This window comes from Chiroxiphia lanceolata, chromosome 5, assembly GCF_009829145.1.
Source record: "Chiroxiphia lanceolata isolate bChiLan1 chromosome 5, bChiLan1.pri, whole genome shotgun sequence".
Taxonomy (NCBI): domain Eukaryota; kingdom Metazoa; phylum Chordata; class Aves; order Passeriformes; family Pipridae; genus Chiroxiphia; species Chiroxiphia lanceolata.
The window spans coordinates 60,129,392-60,148,079 of record NC_045641.1 but is presented as its reverse complement, the minus strand read 5'-3'; the positions used below and the strand labels follow the sequence as shown (position 1 = coordinate 60,148,079).

Sequence of the window (18,688 nt, the reverse complement as noted above, 5' to 3'; positions counted from 1 at the left end):
AACACAGTACTTGGAACTCGTTTGCTTTAAAGAAATTTTTTGCTCTGGAGGGTTCTGTGGTGTCTCTCACAGAAAAGCGGAGGGAACTTTGTGATGGTTTTTGTCTGGGAGCTGGTTACTCTCTGCCTGCTTGGCCCTGTGCACCAGACAGCCATGACAATATTTAGCCTTACCAGACCCAGTTCATGTAATAAGTCAGGATACACACAGTAAAGTTTGGTTGCTTGAGGTCTACACCATGTCTGTGTTGCTGTTTCTGTCTCAAAAGCATAACACTGGTGTCATGAGCAGGATGTGCTGCCTGCCCGTCATGTCAAACTGTTACATTTCTTTCTGTTACAGCATATCTCTCACTTTACTTTCCCTGATTTAAAGACTTAAATTATGAAGAATTCATCACACGGCCAGGTAAGTTTTCCAGTTGTTAGCTATAATCTCTGCAGTTATTTTTCGTTTGGTTGGTTGGTTGGTTGGGTTTTCATATTTTTCGGGGTTTGTTTTTGTTTGTGGGTTTTTTTAATGACTGTTATTCCCAGTCAGAATTTACATAGCCTCCAACCATCAGGATCTCATCAAGAAAATTCATTGACAATTTCAACTCCAGACTTGAATATGTTTTTGTTTGCTAAATGATGTAAATTTCTGCTGTGAGAAGCATCTCCTTATGGAATAGAGCTTTAACTAGGAATCTAGGGTAAGACTTAGTGGGTTGAAGTTGAGTTTCTAGATCCCCAGATTTCTTCATATTAGTTTTACTGAATCCACCCTATTCAAATTGAAGATTCCAGAGGTTTTTGGATTTGGTTTATGCATTTGCAATATTAAAAGAGCACATGGTGGAAGAAACAGAGATTGATTTGGGAGCAGAATCTGAGATTACCCTCTCTTTGGCCTCCAGTGGCCTCATGTTCTCTGCAGTCCCTTCCTACTGCTGTCTCAGAGCCAGGCAGTCCCAGCACTCTTCTGAGGAGAACATGTGGAAATGAACTCTCTCCTGGGTCCACTGGAGACTGAACTTGTATCTCTGTGAGCTTGTGTTTTGAAGCAAGGCTGGATGTTTGTGCTCTCTTTGGAACATGTTTTGACATTGTATGCCTAACTCATTTTTCCAAACTCTAGGTAAGGGTCCCTCCTTCAGAAAATGAGGTTTAGACTCTGCCGAATAGGAGAGCCTTCTCACCGTGTGAAATTAAATTAATGGAAGAAGATAAGATTTCAACTGTAGTTCTGTTTAGATGCACTGTCTAGTATGTAGAACTACCTGCCTTGCCTGTTCCACCATACTTGAATGTTTCTTGACTTGCAAAGGGAATCCAAATCTTTTAGCTCAAGGCTCAGGGACATAGCATTTACAAAAGACCTACATTACCTATGTAGTATTTTGGAATTCAATTTTGGACTAGCACTAAGGTGGTCCTATTAACTGAATGCCCTTTAGTTGCTGAAGTGCATCTTACAATTCTGTTTCACATGAAAGACTTACATTCATATACTCCGAGACAACTCTGTGATGCAAAGCAAAGCATGGCAGGTGAGACATCAAGTGTCCATTCCAGAACTGCAATACTGACCTGAAGTAAAAAGCTTTAGATAGATAAACTTGAAGTATCCATTAGTCTTATAAGCAGGACGTGATGATGTAAATCACATATGCTCAGTTGTTACATTTAGAATTTAAACTTAAAATTGTGCCAAACACAAGCAGGTTCCCAAGAAAATGTGTATTATAAAATTAAAAAATTGTCATCTTGCCATACTATTTGGTCTTAAAAAGTCCACAGGAGATAGCCTTATTTAAACTACTAGATCCAGAAGTAGAAGATACAAGCTAATTTCTTCGTGAATACCAGCAAGTTTTGGTTGAGGTAAGGTTTGGTTGGGATAAGTTTTTTTCTTTTCTAGTTATATTGCCTTATCTGAATGCTAAGTGTGCATTTTGTCCAGTGGTAAAGGTTACTTTCTTGATAGCAGACAGAAGGCTATTGCTTTTATTCCCTAAATCTTAGTCCTGTAATATAAAAAGTCTTTATATGAAAATTGGACAGCAAACCACTGGAGTGGGAAGAATAATTTACCGAAGCAACTGTTAACTATTGTGTTTATTATTTCAAGACGTCTGACCACACCCATTGCAGGGGGGAGGGGGGCACTGTTATGCAGCAGTTAAGAACGGTACAGAGATTACTTTAATCTCCAACCAAAGTTTTTATCTCTATTGGCCTAATGTCTTACAAACACCAGAGTGCTCGGGCTATGTTACTGATTTATGAGGTTTGACTGCTGTGTTTGCCCTGTGCCTCTTAAACTCTGTGCCCTCCCCTTCCTTAACTTGAAACTGCTTTCTGTTCCGCAAGCGTGTTTTACCAGGAGTTGTGTGACACCACGAATATCCAATGAGTTTAGATAAATAACTTCCCAGTGGACAGAGTAAGAGAATATAAGGAACTCTCAGTTGTTTAGTTCATCATATTGTCCAGCAAAATTGCATCTCTGCCCCAGGATAATTTTGTTTTGTCAAAGGCTGGGTGTCAGCGCAGGTTCCTCGTACCTCAGGGATTCCTTTCAGCACTATGACCTTCTTACAGGCAGCACGTAGGAGAGCACGCTTTGCCAATTCAGCAGAATCCCTGGACTATGGATTTCAAGCCTCTGATTTCTGTTTCTTCTGGAAAAAAAAAAAAAAAAAAAGAGCAAGGTTTAGAATCCATCAGCTTGGGAAATCTGTGCAGAACATCCAAACGGAGAGTCATTCTGTCAAGGGATTTCAGGAATTTATTTACGTCAGCTGCTAATGGTGTTCTCTGTGCAGATGTCTTGTATAAGAAACTGTTACAGTTACTTCTGTGATGAGGTTGCTCTGGAGAATACAGAAACACCATGCAATTTGTCTGCACATAAAAATCAGGCTCTGCCAGACCCATATAATTGCTGTACTGCACGATTCCAAAAGGTGACAATACTTAAAGAATAATTTACATAAATATTTTGCTAACAGTGTTTGTGCATTATGAAGCAGTATGACTGTATGTGGCACAAACTTGATATGTTTCAGCATGGTAATAATTCTCTAGACAAATAGGATGGCAGGGAAATATGCTTTGCTGAGGTGCTAGTTTGTAGTTTCTTCGTCTGGCATAAACGAATTAAATGGCAAATGACTTGTCCATTGCTGTCAGTATGCCCATAGAAAGAGACTCGGCTGTCTAAGCAAAAGTGGAAGCAGATAATGATGCAAAACTAAAAAGAAATTCATACCATGGAGAAATAAGACTGGAAATGTTGTTCTCCTGATTTCAAACAAAACCAAGGAGGCTTATAATGAAATTAGAAGATGACAAATATAAAAGTCACACCAAATTGATTTTTTACATGATGTATAATTAAATAATGAAATTTACTGTCAGAGGTTGTCATTAGAGCCAAGAATTTAGCATGATAGGGCAAAAACCCTATTATATGGTAAATAAAGAAATCTAGCTTTCAGAAACAAAAACCAGAAGAAATATCGAACTGTCTATTTCAGATCTTACAGCAATATCAAATTTATCTAATATAGAGTTTTGGAATCAGAAGATCTTATTACTGCATTTTTATGCTTTCCCCAGATGGCTGATGCTGGATGGTTTTAGAGAGGATGTCCTGAGGTAGATTGATACCAGGTTAGATTCAGTGTGGCAGTTCCTGTGTCCTCGTATCAATTAACTTTTAGTAAACAACCTGTCTGACTACTACTGCCTTTTATCAGAACTTTGAGTTTCTTAGTCTGTACAACGTAAGTAAGCCATGGAAAGTTAGAGTTAAAGCTACAGCTAACCATTGCACGTAAAATATTTATTGCTTTGGCAGAGTCCTCAACTGGGCTGAGGTAACTGTTGGATTTTGTAAGTTGGTGTAGGACATGACACTTCATATCAGAGGTATTTCCGGCTCTCACTTTTTAGCCAGAAATGTAAAATGTGTTAAACTTTGCGTTCTAGTGTTTCTTAGCTTTATATCTTCTTTAGTACTTTCTTCTTGCATTTCTTCATTAATTCACTTCCTTCATCTGCTTTGTACTTGTCCATTAGTGTGTCCAGCCCCTGGTAGGCCTTTTGACATCTCTGCTGGGCAGGCTAGGTTATCTCAACTTGGTTCTGCAAGTGATATTTCCTCTGTATGCTTCTTGAAGTATTACACTGATAAAATTCTAAGAATAGCCATACTGAGACAGACTAAAGGGTGAGCACAGACAGTGGTTCTGAAGGCTACTGTCCCAGCTTCCAACCATTGTCAGCTCAGAAACATCCAGAGCTAGATTTGATTCCTGCATAGCTATTTATATGCATGCACTACATTTCTCTTTCTTAAACTTGTCCATATACCATCTGGTATTTGGTATTTAAACTTTTACTGTCTACAACATCCTTTGGCAAGGAGCTCAAGAGGTCACCAACCCACCCGTGAGGGGCTGCTGTCTTTGTTTTGTTCTGAGCTGGCTCCTCTTTTCAATAGATGTTCCCAAGATGCCTGTATTGGAAGGGAGAGTAAAGAAATCTGATGCTTTTCCACCCACTCCACTGCTAATGATTACACAGACCTCTGATCCTAGCTACCTCGTTCCATTTCTTTTGTAGAGTGAAGTTTACTTAGTTGGTCTTGATATAGAAGCTGTTCTGCACCTTTCATCATCCTTGTTGTCCCTCTCTGACCCTTTTCCAGTTCTCCATTCTTTCTGAGATGTCCCACTTCTGGCCTAAATTAAAACATAAACCAGGATGCACTTGCTCCATTTCACAGTGGTGTCCATGAGATCATATGTCAAAATAAAAGCAGTAGGAGAAGAGAGATTCACATAGAGAAATAAGCTGGTTGTTATCTATCTGCTTTGGGTGCCAGCGGCTTCTGGTCCTGTGCAACTGGGGTGCTTTTCTTCCTGTCTCCTTTTCTTTTCCTTCCAGGGACTCAAGGAGAGAGAGGAAATGAAGTTAGACAGGAAACAGCAAATCCCTTTAGAAAGATTATTTGCTGTGTCAGATGTACAATGCAGGAAATATTTGCTATTTTCCTGGAAGCTGAAGAGGGAGATGCCAAATGGCCTTCTGGTGTTAATGATCTCTGAGAGCAACCGGCTGTGACACGCTGAAAGCTAATGGGCAAAACCACTGGATAATCATGTTTGTATGGCTATGACAAGAACCCTCACCAACAGGGCATTCAGGACCTTCTTCACAAATTTTACACACATTAACTGTTTTTCTCTGTGTTGAATACACTAATTTTTGAGTGTTTCAATTTGCTCAGCCATGTTTATGCTTTTATTCCAAAATATTAGCCCTCTGACAAGCAGCGTGAAATTGCTTATGTAAGAATGAGAAACTTTGTTGTAAAGATGTACAGATAAAAATATATTTCCTTTGTTCTTCGACATTTGAGTGTTTCAAGACATGAAGACTGGAAAAGATTAATTTGTATAGACTAAGAATACAAATTCTATTGCCATCCAAAACTCCCAACTTTTAGAAGCACTTTTACTCTGCTGGCTTACAAGAAAGGACAAAGTCAGAATTAAACTCAGCGCTAGTGTATTCATAATTTATCTTTGAGAAAGTGCACTCAAGGGAAAGACATTTAAAGATGTGACAGCTTATTTGTTGTGATCTCGCATCACAAGTCACTCTCTGGTTTCATTCTATCGTTTTTATAAGGCAGCAGAGTATTAGATCTCACACAGTTTCCCATTTCCCAAGATGTGCCAGACATCTCAACCAAGCCTACTATTATACATCTTAGTTACAAAATTTCAGATGATTATCTGGGAGTCTTGCAAAACCAAAAATATCCACGAAAAAGTGAACAGAATAAATTTAGCTGTTTAAAATATGTGCATTGTAATTTTCAATATGTGAACAGAAATGGAAGCACATTTTTTTCACTGCACAGTTTGTAAGAGCAGGTCTTCTCCAGTGCTGTTGTCTCTTCTAAGACGCCTCCATAATGCTTCTTCCCCACCCTCAGCGGCTTCATTTTTGTGCTCTGTTGGCTTTGTGACACCAGATGCTGCCGAGCTCTGGCAGTTTGCCATGCAGCACCTGTCCTTGCTGCATTCCGGCAGCAGCACTGCCACAGCCGGTGAAGCAGTGAGGAGGGCAGCGGGGGCACACCTTTGGCTCCTTTCTGTTTTTCGAGGGATTTACAAAAAGTAGTGCCTCAAATAAATGTGGCTGCTCCCTGCTATTTGCTGAAAACTCCGTGTGGTGATGAGGCCAGCCTGCCCGACACGGGCTGCCTGTGCCGCCCACTGGAGCGGGTCAAGAGAAGGGTAATGGAGCTGGTGAAGGGTCTGGAGCGCATGTCCTGTGAGGAGTGGCTGAGGGAGTTGAGGGTGTTTCACCTGGAGGAGGCTCAGGGGTGACCTTATCACCCTCTACACCTCCCTGAGAGGAGGTTGTAGCCAGCTGGGGGTAGGTCTCTTCTTCCGGGTAACCAGCGACAGGAAAAGAGGACGTAGGCTCAAGCTGCGCCAGGGGAGATTTAGGGTGGATATCAGGAAGAATTTCTGTGCAAGGGTAGAAATTGAAAAAGGTGAAAGGGTCATTTGACGTTGGAATGGGCTGCCCAGGGAGGTGGTGGAGTCACCGTCCCTGGAGGTGTTTGAGGAAAGACTGAACGTGGCACTGAGTGCCGTGGTCTAATTGACAGGGTAGTGTTGGGTCATAAATTGGACTCGATGATCTCAGAGGTCTTTTCCAACCCGGTTGATTCTGTGAGTCTGTGAACTTGTGAGTTGCTCTGCTACTGGTGATCCCTGTAGAGGATCAGGCTCGTGATGCGCGCCCACGGCCACCCTGCTGGGTGTCCCGGCAGGGCGGAGGGAGAAGCCCCCGCCCTCCGTTCCGGACTACACCTCCCATGATGCCGGGCGGCGGCGCGGCTGCGCGCGGCGGGCGCGCGGGGGCTGCCGGGGGCCGTGCCGTGCGCGGGGGCCGGCGCCGATGGCGGCAGGCGCAGGGGGCGGCTGAGGGAGCCGCCGGGGCCCGTCGTGTCCGTCCGCCGCCGCCTCTGCCGGGCTCGTCTCCCCCCGCGCCGCCATGGAGGCGCTGATCCCCGTCATTAACAAGCTGCAGGACGTGTTCAACACGGTGGGGGCCGACATCATCCAGCTGCCGCAGATCGTGGTGGTGGGCACGCAGGTGAGGCGGACCGGGCCGGGCCGGGCCGGGGCAGACGCGTTCACCGCCCCGAGGGCAAAGTCGGGGCGTCCATCGCGCCCCCGCCGCTGCAGCCCCGCGGCTACCCCTGCCAAGGGCACGGGGGGACGCGGCAGGAAAGGGCGGGCGGGACGCCCTCGGTGGCCGCGTCCCCCCCGCGCTCCCTCCCCGGGCTCCGCTGCCTCCCCACCGGTCGCACAGTGTGGAGAAGCAGCGCCTCTTCCACCGCCCGCCCGCCCCTGGGTGCTTCTCGACCGAGGAGCTCCGGAGAGGGCTGGGCCCCCTTCTCCCGTGGCTCCGGCTCCCCGCACCGGGGGTGTGGGTGGCGCTGGGGGACCCGGGGAGCGGCGGCCGCCCCGGTGCGTCAGCGGGACCGCCACCACCGCTCGGGCCGGGGCTTCCCTTCGCCGACAGCCGCCGGGAAGCCAGGGCTGAATAAAAGGGATGTGGTAGCGGAACGGCATCTTGCAGGCGTGGATCGTTTCCCTTTGCTCCGAGTTCCCTTTGCTTCCGAGGTGCCGTTGGGACCTCTTTGTCTTAGCCGGTGATGGGGAGTTAAGGTGAGAGGCGAGGCCGGTTGCTGTCGGCTGCAACAGTTGCAACGTGTGTGTCTCAGCCCTGTGGTGCTGCCGCTGGGCTCGGAGATAGCTCAGACCCTTTCGTATCTGTTCAAATGGCCTGCTGTTCTCCAGCAGAACTTTTGGCAGCTGAATATGCCTGACCAGAACTGCAGCAGGCACAAGGGAATAGGAAATGAAACGTTAAACAGAGCTAAAACTTGAGGCCAATTGGTCTCTGGTTCCTGTGACATTAACAGCATCTATTGAGTGTGCTGTGCTGCTAAACAATGGCTTGCCTACCAAAGATATTAATACCAACTACTCTGCAGTCATGGGTTTCATTATATGGCCTAAAACATGAATTATATGTTTTAAAGCTTGCTCGTTGCTGAAGCGTGGAATAGCTTCGCTCAAAACCAGTTACAGTGTCAAACTGGTTGTGAGGCAACCAGCAGTCATTCTCTTTTCCCAGTATACATCAGGTAGGTTCACTGACTTTATGTCATCCACTTAATAGAGTAGATCTAAAATACTTGGATTGGGTGGGAGACCCTCTGCATTGATAAGCTGTGTTAGATATTGGCTGGTGTTGTGGCTGATTTGAGTCAGTCGCTTTATGAAGACATTTAGTCTTCATTACATTAAAAATTATACAATCAAGCTGTGGTTTTTTGTGTTTTTTTTTTTTTTTTTTTAAATTTGTTTCTGTGTTTCAGTTTAGATCTGCAACAGAAAGTGCAGTGCAAGGGTGTGGCATTTTCTCTGTAAGATTAAGAAAGTATTTTTTGCGGTTTCACTTAATGAAATGCATTGAAGTGGCATTTTTAAAAAGTACTTTTAAACAACTTGTTCCTAGGTACCTTTTCCTAAGTGTAAATACATTTATAAGTAAATACTGAGAGCTAGGATGGTATTGACATGTGTTTGACTTAAGTAGTCTACCTGTCAGTATCAATGTCTGTTTAGTGCTGTATTCAGTATATTCCTAACCCCCCTTGAATTAATATAAAATTTCTTACTATGCCAAAACCAAATCCTTTATAGACTCCAGAAAAATTTATACAAAAATCTCTAGCAAGCTGTATCTTGGGGTTTTTTTGTGTTTAGTCAGGGTTGTTGGGACAAATAAGTCTTTACTCACATGGTAATTCCACAGATGGTTATTTTATGCAATTAGTTTTAATTTAAATAAAGTTTTATTCATTTATTCATTTGAAGTTAGTTTATTGTAGACCAGACTTCTGGAGATGTCTCAAATGTGGCCCTAGAGCTGATAGTTTTGCTGCTGGAAGCTTGCTGCCTTGGTTTTTTAAAATGTGCCTTGAGACAATCTTGTTTCTTGAGATATTTTTGGTTAAATGCTACATGGCCTCGGCCTTTAAGTTTGTTCACACGATTTGTTTGTAGCCTACTGGCATATGCTATCCTTACTTTTTCTTCTTTGGATAATAATCACAATAAGCAGCTCTAAATTTTGCACCTCCATCTTTCTTTGTGGGAAAGAAATGCTGCCAGTTAGGATTTTTGTAACTCTGTTAATTGAGCTCTGCTTTTTTCCTTCCAATTTGCCAGTTGCTTTTCTTAAATGACCTTTTTATATATTCAGCAAGGAGAAGAAAAATGGTTTTTTGAGTAGTGTTTGCTGTTTATTTTTATCACGTGTCTTCTGTCTTTCTTCTTTACTCCTGTATTATTTTGTGCTTGTGCCTTTCTCCAGTTCTCATTTATTTTTACTTCTGTGCCTTAAGTTAGTTCTTTCTTTTCTAGAATATGTACAACTAGAAACTACTTATAAGCCTTAATTTAGCTTTGAATGTTTTCCTGTTTCCCACGTTCCCTTTACCCCTCCTCTCTTTTGGGATTGATTTCCTACTGCTCTTGTGTTCTGAGCAATTGTAATGTTTTAATTTTTCCTCTTTCCAGATATTTTTTGGTACTAATTACAAAATATTTCTCAGTAAATTTTACACGTTCAAATGACCTCTTGCACTTCTAGTTGTTTTCCCAGGACTTGGCCATATAAGAATTCCTTCTCGTTCTCCCCATAAATATTGTGTAAGTTATTTCTGTATCCTAATGCAGGATCTGTTAAGAAAATTCAGGTCTCTACTGGTGATAGAGCTCAGAGGACACCTTCAGGCTGCCAATTTTTCTTCACTGTTTCAGGGTTGTTCTGCCATTCCAAGAGAGGTGTTCTATTTTTTCCCCAATTCAGTATTTTAGTTCTATTTTTAGAGCTGTATTACTAAAGTGCAAAAAACCCCTCTCCATTCTGGGAATATTATATAAACAGTATTTGTTCAATAATGCTGTAATACTCAGTGTTCTGACGTGTTTTATACAAATGCTTTGTGGTCTGTATTTGTAAGGGACAACAAGGTGGTATTGAAGTGCCTCAACCATTAACCTCAAACACATTAAAACTATAGTAAAAGAAAGCAAAAGGAAGAAAAACAGTTTGGTTAGTTATCACCTTTTGTATTTTAAGGGTATATATCACAAAAATTAAATGTCTACACTACAAAGGTGGCCATGAGATTTAGAATAAATTTCAAAAAACCAACCAGACAACAAAATATCTGCCTGGAGTTATGTAAAAATGAATTGTCTGCCTTTTTTCAGGGGAGGTCATTAATTCTTGGAATATCTGTTGGTTTTTTAGGAGTCATCAACCTAATTATATCCAAACTTTAGTGTCAGATCTGTAGCAAAATTCTTCCAATACTGACATTATAAAAACACTCTCTGGGCTTTATTTGTATCTGGTACTGTTAATTGAAGTTGAGACATTGTGGGGAAATGGATCTAACAACTAATGAAATTCACAGTGAGATTTTTAAATGAACCTTCAGGTGTGCATTTATGGAGTACTTTTGCTCAGTCTTCAGTTAATACAGTTTTGGGACTTTAAATGGGGAGGTGTAGTTTACAATATTTAACCTAGGCTGTTCTGTTGGATGATTCCCTGGGATTAGCTCACAGATGAATGTTACATTTATTTCTTTTTTTCCCATTTGGAATAAGTATCATGTTCGATATTTCAAGACTAAAGCTCTTTTTGTTGCCGAGGAGGAAGGTTTCTCGATCTGAGATAGCAGATACACTTGAATATGTATAAGTGTATATTCTGTTAAGCTAAACAGTGAGGATGATAACTTATCTGTTAAGAAGTTCACAGCAATGAGAAGCTCCTGTAACAGTCCTGGGATAAGGAGAAGAATCCAGTGGATGCAAAGCATCCAGTTTGACACTGGCCTCTTGATCTTCAATGTCAGGCACTGTACAGAGCTTCCCTGACCTTTCTCTGTCAGGGGAACAGAAATTTAAGCTACTTCAGTTCATTCGATGTAGCCTACACTATGTTGTCAAAAAAACCAGTTTTAGGTGGAGACTCAGGCTCAGTACCAAGCAATCAGGAAAACCCCAGGCTAAGTTCAACTTGGGAAATTCTTTCTCTTTTTTTTTTTTCCCCCTGAGATTTCAAGCAGATGCGAAAAGACGTTTCTACCTACATTTGTAAAAGGGGATGTAACTAGAGCATAACATCAGCACTGGCTGGGGAGAGCTTGTTTTTCTCCCAAGTGTTTTGCAAACTTCTGGGTTTGGTTTGGGGTTTTTTTTTCTGTTTGCTTTGATATCTGACATTTACTGAATCTGGTTTTGGGCGTAACTGTTTGCCTTTTTGCCATCCTTTGCTCGTGTCAAATCATGCCCTGACTGTTCTGGTGTGTGTTTCAGGCAAGCAGCAAAGTGAGGCTGACATTAATTAGCTGTTTACATTTACCAGACATAATATAAGTTTTGCTGGTAATACTATACAGTGCAAACAACATTTAGTTTTGTGCTGTTCCTTTTCTTTGATGGGCTCTTTGTGGTTCTGAACAGCTGTACCTTTCAGATCCTGAAGGCTTCTATGTTTGGAAGTGCATTTTCACTGGGTCTATGTGCAGACTTCATATGAATTAAAATAAAATGACAGGTCTAATAATTCTGATCCTGCATTTTAGCTCTACAGATTTTTAATATGAAAGCAATAATAAATGTAGTTTAAATGAAGATATTAATTTTATTGTTTGCAAATGCACAGATATTTTGGAAGAGTGCACAGAATACACAGTTGTAGAAGGATGTAAATGAAGTTGTTTGTGATTCTATTTTTTTTTGTTTCATTATTGTTCATTTCTCTCTCTCCCCTGTTTGTTTTTATTTTTTTTAGTTTCTTTTTCCCCACTAGTTTTGATGCTTGCTACCAGGGTCAAGTTCATCTTCTGATTGGCAATTATCTTTGTTAGAAAACCTGTATTTAATTAAACCAGATGGATCCTGTATGTTGTCCAGCAGGGACAGTGCAAAAGAAACAATGTTTTCAGGAGAATGAAGGGCAAGAATATTAAAGCAGACAGCCCAGGAAAATGTTTTGCAGAATCTGGGGAGAAAATGGCTGTGGAGTTCTTGAAAAATCCCCAGATCTCTGTTGTTTAGAACTTTTTAATTGGAAGATACAAATTGACTTTATTTTAGTTCATTTTACTGCAAGTCAGGAATTTAGTAGAATAAAGTCAGTTTATCTGGCTTTGAAATGTGAATCTTCAAATACTACAGTTCCATGATCTAACTTGGAGTCTCTCCTTGTTTCTGAGTAGGTGAGGTATTTTTTTTCTTAAATGAATTACTGGGGAGCCTTTGGGAATTGATATATGGAGAAAGAATACATCTGCTAATTATTTCTCTGTTTGCTCTTGTTTGGCACGTGTCTATAGTTAGATGTGGTGTAAATACAGAATTTCTGAAGAATTTTGGCTGAACTGTGCCAATTCTGGCATTCCTTACTACTAGTACATGAGCTGTTTTATGTGGAGGTAGTTCCTGTGACTTCAGTTTCTTCCTGATTGATTCAGGAAGGCTCTCTATTCAAGGCTCACTATTCAAGTAAATGGGGAATGGCCTGAAGGAACAACAGTCTTGTCATTCACACAAGGTCTTTCAAACTGAAATGTGTTTTGCAACAATGAGCAGTGGGTTGTGCTGGTTTTACTGCTTTCTCAGGTTGAGATTACCCTGTTAATTCTTCTGCATCTTTTAGGAAAATTTTGTCATAATAGCTGTTCCAGGCAAAGCAGTTCCCTTGTGGAACTACTCTGGAAATGCATGCATTTCCTTTTATTTCAGAGTAATTCATGTTTGCAAATAAGAGAAGAAACAAAAATATTGCTGCTCTTTAGGTATAGCATGCTGACCTCTTCCAGGGTAGCTACTGCAAGTAACTTCTTTTCAAAGCACCTGAGTGGGTGGATGAGATCCCAGCAAGAATGCATTAGCTTATATTTCCCAATAATAGAATGAAAATTTAGTAAATTGTTTACATGTATATTGCTAAGAGCGTGATGTAGCCAGGAGAACTTTTACAGTTCTTATATGATACAAACTGCAAAATTGCCACCATTCCACCTTGGGTGTCAAAGCAGATGCACTGCTTTTCTTAATAGAATTCTTCAGTAATTATTAGGTCTCACTGAGAAATCTCTCCTACTTCACAGTTCCTTACTGTCATTCTCAAATGTTTGTCATCATAGTGCCTCTGAATAGTCATAGAAAATACTGATATCACTGCCCATTTATTTTATAGTGCTGTCCTGCAGTAAATCTCTATTGTGTTGTAGGAGTTCTTTGCCTTTGTTTCCTATTTGATGAGATAATACAAAAGTTATCAGTTTATCCTAGCAAAAGTAATGAGCAAATTTTCAGATCCCTTTCAACTAATTTTCATTTTGGAAGTTTCCCAGTACTTTATTGGACGTGTTTCCTTACAAAGGTTTTTTTCCACAGGTTATATATTGTGCATTGGCTTCACAAAGAGATTATGAAGTCTAAAGGTAGACAAAGGAAGATAGGAGATTCTTGGAGATAGGAGATGGCTTAAAAATTTGTTGCAGCTGATACAAGTCCATTATAATTTTAATAATATTTAATAATATTTGAAATATCCAACAGTCAACTCTTCACTCTGTCATCTCATGGTTCTTGTGCATGAGTGAGACTCCAGGTGAGTCTTGTGTTTATTGCCTTCTTGCTGTATGGACTTTGTAAGAATAGGAGTAGACTTGGCTTATTTACTGAGCAAATTGGTGGGACCCAGGACAGCCAAGCTCAAGAGACCTGGCATATACCTCTAAGGACAACCTCACTGGAGCACGAAACAGTAGTCCATAAACTTGCTTGGGGAAAATGAGCAGAGGTGTAAGGAGAGCAGTGTGAGGGGAACTCATGACTGAGCTTCAACACAGAAGACTCATGCAGGAGGTAGAAGTGAGGACAAGCTCACTCAAGGGTATAAAAATACTGCCAACATATGTGGAGATGTAGTAAGAAAACCAACGTGACTGGAAAGGGAAAGGCAACGGGAACTTCCAGCTTTATCAGCTGTATCTTTTAACTGTATCAGTTAAAAAAGAAAAAAAAGAAATGAGGGAAATACAGACTTGCTGCTGACTGTGACAGGAGATTTAGCGACAGCAAATATGGGTGAGGCTGAGGTATTCGATACTTTCTTTGTCCTGGTCTTCACCATCAGGGTCTTCTAGGCCTTTTTACCTATAGGTGGGCTTCAAAGTGGATGGTAACTATCAGTGGTGCAAGAGGATTGGGCCAGGGTTCTCTTCTTGGTATGGAGAAAACATCTTTGCATGCTGTGGGGTATAGGGTACAAGTCTCCTAAAATAGGAATGTTAATGAGGACATGGAACTAGAGTAAGAAAGCCAGTGAAGTAAATGTTTGAGATGAATGGGAATGGCTGCTGATAGTGTTACTTGAAAATTTTCAATAGTCTCTTCCATTTGGCTTATCAACAACCCTAAAGTGTTTCTGAAAGTGATCTCTTGCTATTAATGAAGCTGGACAATTCTGAAGTCATCCACTGCTGTCTGCTGCTTCTGAATTCCTGAAAAATGTGGTCAGTAATACAGCAGATTGCAACCCACATTTTCTCATAAGAATTAGTGTAATGGATGGGAGCAAATGCCTTTTGATACTGAAGTGCACAGAATTGAAATATACAGGGACAAGTAAAGAAGAAAAGAAGGATGGGGAGGCAAAAGCAAACTCATGAGAACTGTTAATAGTAGAGATGCTGACTTTTTGGAGTGGATCACAGTTCTTACAGTTTGCAGCTTCTTAATTTGTGAGGGTAAGTGCACAGTTGTGTCCCAGTGATTCTGCCCTTCATCTTTAATTGCTTTAGATTAACCTGAAGATCATGTTGACAAAAATGAACATACAGATGTTAAGGAAGCAGTGAGAAAGCTGATAAGATTTCAACACACTCTGACAGTATATATGATGTAAATAAAGTATTTAAGTCCTGTGTGCATCATCTCATCTTATCTTAGTATTTCTGGGGGAAATGGTTTTACCATCCATCAAACTCAGGTGCTTATCTGTGAGACTGATGCTGGTTAACTCAGCAGAGTATTAAACACTCAGCAGTGCAGGTTTGACACAGGAGTTAAAAAAGTGACACAAGATGTTCTTGTATTTGCCCATTTGTTTTCTGAGCAGTCTATATAAAGTTTCTCTAGATATCACAGCTGATAGATATTTCAAATTAAGATCAGATATTAAGGAAAAATCTGACTGATCTGCTGTGAAAGGTTAGAGTTTGTTAATGCTTTTCTGGACCCATCATGAAATGAATTTATGGATTTCTGTCCACGCTTAAAATCATGATGAGCATTGCAATGAGATGCCAAAACAAGCACGATGCTTCTGCAGACTCATCCCCAAAAATTCTGTGGTACCCTTGGTCGTCAGTATTAGTCTCTGTCTTCACCTGTTGTATGAGGGACTGGCTGAACTGAGTTTGTATTGTTAACATCCCTCACTTCCTCCTGCTGGCAGAAAAGATGAGCTTCATGTTTGCTGCTTTCCTAATTGTGTTCCCAGACAATTCTTGGTAATGGATGTAGATGGAACCCAGATGAAGGAGTGCGTCATCAGATAGTGTATCGTATTCCAACAGCAAATTGCTTTAGTTGGGAATGTAATGCAATTTGAAGTAAATTTCCTGGTGTGTGGAGAACTGTAATGTTGCATTTAGTGTATGACTTCACATTTGCAAAGGATCCAGATCGTTCCTTCTCTGTCCAAAGATAACTGTGGGAGTGGTGTAAGACACAGTATGTTAGTTCTATACATGGTTTGTATAATTTGCCAATTTTAGCTTCCTGCATTCCTGCTCTTTGGAAAGACCAATGAGCAGTGCAGCAGCTTCTCCCGTGGATTTTGGTTTCCTGTCTTGATGAGGTTCTTGATAAGGACTCAAGCTATTTATTACTATCCATTATGTGCTTGGATTATATGTTCAGGAGAAGCCACTTCCTCTAAATCTCACCTCCAGCCCTTTGAGACTGAGCGATCATTTTACCCATGTGTAAGAAATCTTGCTGAAGAGATCATGGAATCATTGAGGTTGGTAGAGACCTTCAAGATCCTCTAGTCCAAGCATCAGTGCAGCACCACTGTAATCACCCCTAAACCATATCCCCAAGTGCCATATCCATCTTGATGTTCAAAATGTTTTTAATAAATGAAACCATGGTGGGTTTTGGTGGGCTTTTTCAATGCAGCTGATGAACCTTTATAATCTCTCATCTTTTTGACCAGGCATTGCACTTGTTTTAAAGAAGTTAAGAAGTGGTTTGTTATTTGTCACTGTGAAGTTTGTTTTTTCACAGTCTGTAATACCTGTAATTCTTCACAAGTGTGCCAGACAGGAGCTCTCTCATGGAGGTTTCCAGAGCTAATTCATGCTTTGGTCAGGTTGTTCTTAAGTTACTTTTTGGTAAGACTTCAGTGCCCAATGGTCTGTTGAAAGCTCCTTACAGAGAAAGTATCTGAAGTTGATTTGGAGAAGGTCAGTTGAAGAAGAAAATGATTAATTACTTTCTAGGAGAGACTTTTAAAAGGAAAAAAAATCCTACAAGGCTATATTTCTCTTTCATCTGACCCTGCCCTTCTCCCTGGTCCTCCTAGACCAGTGACCTCACTGCACTCAAATTTGGAAAACTGAAAAATATACATAATCCACATTGGTTTGTTGTTCACCTGTTGAGACAAATGATATTTTTGATAAAATAGCTTTTTTTTCTGTTCCATAAAGCATATACAATAAGGTGATAGAATCAAAGAAGGCTTTAATTTGTTGTTGTTCAAATTTTCTACAGATTTGGCCTTGTATTTTAGTATGTATTTCTTATTTCTGCATACAAGCTCTATTTCAATCGGTTATAAGGCTCTCATATATATCTTACTGCACTAGTAGAAATGTCCTGTCTGATAGTGATGTGTTGCTTGAACTCTGTTTTATTTTTAATTTTTAGAAAATGCCACTGAATGTGTGAGATTTAAAGATATTCATCCCTGCTTTTCTATGATCGTATGTGAGGTTATATACTCAGTACTTGAAATCTCAAGTCGGTTATTTCAGAACTGGCAGGCTGAGTGGAGGTTGTATAGCAGTAATGCACATCCCAGCTGTTGGTTTGTGGGGTGGGTTTTTTCCAGTTGTTTTGTTTTGGTTGGTCGTTGTTTGGTTTTTTTTTTTTTTAACAACAGAATTGCTTGGTAGTAGCATTAATATAGAAACATTTCATAGCTGGTGGCAGTGACTGTCAGAGCAGGTTTTGACTTTCCTCCTTCAGAAAACTGGAAGAGTTTAATACAGTTCTATTAAAAAGACAAAATCTTCTCAATCAAACTTTCAAAGTATTATGTTGACATTGCTGGGTCTGTAATTTATTGTTAGTTTTAATATGGTACTGGTCTTGAATCGCTTTTAAAACCCGTGTATTCACAACTGCTTGTTGGACCAATTCTGCATTTTATACAACAGTGCTAAAGGAGCACATTTTAAATGTAGACAGTTAAAGCCTATTTGTAATTTCACAGCCTTTAAGTATTTCACAACTTCTTACATTTTGTTGTTATACAGACAGATATTTGCAGTCAATTAAGTTATAAATACTTAAATACATACACAGAGAGTGTAGGAGGGCACAAAACAATGTTTGTTTCTGTGTTTAGAGTATAAAACAATGTCTACACTTCCGAAACTGATACAATATGTTATACAAAAAAACCCAAACAAAAACAAAACCACAAAATCAAACCTCAAACTGAAAGGGATATAAGACTGTTAACAGCTTATTATACTCAAGTATACATAGTTAATATCTGTGTAATGCTGCTGTTGGTATTAACAGGGTCAGCCCATGTTAATTTTAACAAATACTAACAGAGGGTTAAATTCTTTGGTTTATAAAGTTTTACTGCAAGACATTAGAAAGTTGCATAATGTATTTTGCTTTCTTTATAATGGTCGGAAGGAAATTCTGTTTTGTATCTGGAGAGTTCAATATTTGTGGTAGAAAATGCTAAATAGGATATTAATTTTTCTGAAAAAAAACTGTTACATATGTAGTTTAGCCTTAAGAGAGAGAAAATATATCTATCTACATGGTTTTTAGGTGTCCCATTGTTTTTAAATATCCTGAGTGGGTTTAGACAGTTACTGATTTGTAGCAGACCTGTATCCTTCAGTGCCTGTTTGCAGGTTAGATGACAGCAAACTAAAACTAAAATATCACAGCATTTTTATGTTTAAGAAAATAATGCAGCTGTATTCCAATTTTCAGAGCAGTGGAAAGAGTTCTGTGTTGGAAAGTCTTGTGGGAAGGGATCTGCTCCCCCGAGGTACTGGAGTTGTCACCCGGAGACCCCTTATTCTGCAGCTGGTGCACGTTTCCCCAGAGGATGGTCGGAAAGGAGCTGGAGATGAAAATGGTGAGTGTGATCCAACAGCCTGTTTTGCCATGTTGGAAAGCAACTTAAAATCTTTCTTGTTCCTTTAACTGAAAAAGCAGTTGCTGTGATCTTAAAAGTCAAGT

At 40.4% G+C, this 18,688-nt stretch overlaps 1 protein-coding gene across 4 annotated transcripts in view; it reads left to right on the top strand.

The window, feature by feature from the left end:
* The first annotated feature begins 6,945 nt into the window (after positions 1 to 6,945).
* The window catches only part of DNM1L (dynamin 1 like), a 37,566-nt gene continuing 25,823 nt past the window's right edge, over positions 6,946 to 18,688 (top strand). For all 4 annotated transcript variants that reach the window (XM_032689234.1, XM_032689232.1, XM_032689233.1 and 1 more), the window contains exons 1-2: positions 6,946 to 7,169; positions 18,437 to 18,584. In XM_032689234.1, the coding sequence (XP_032545125.1) occupies positions 7,068 to 7,169; positions 18,437 to 18,584 (250 nt within the window). In that variant the 5' untranslated portion in view covers positions 6,946 to 7,067. The remainder of the gene's footprint in view (positions 7,170 to 18,436; positions 18,585 to 18,688) is intronic.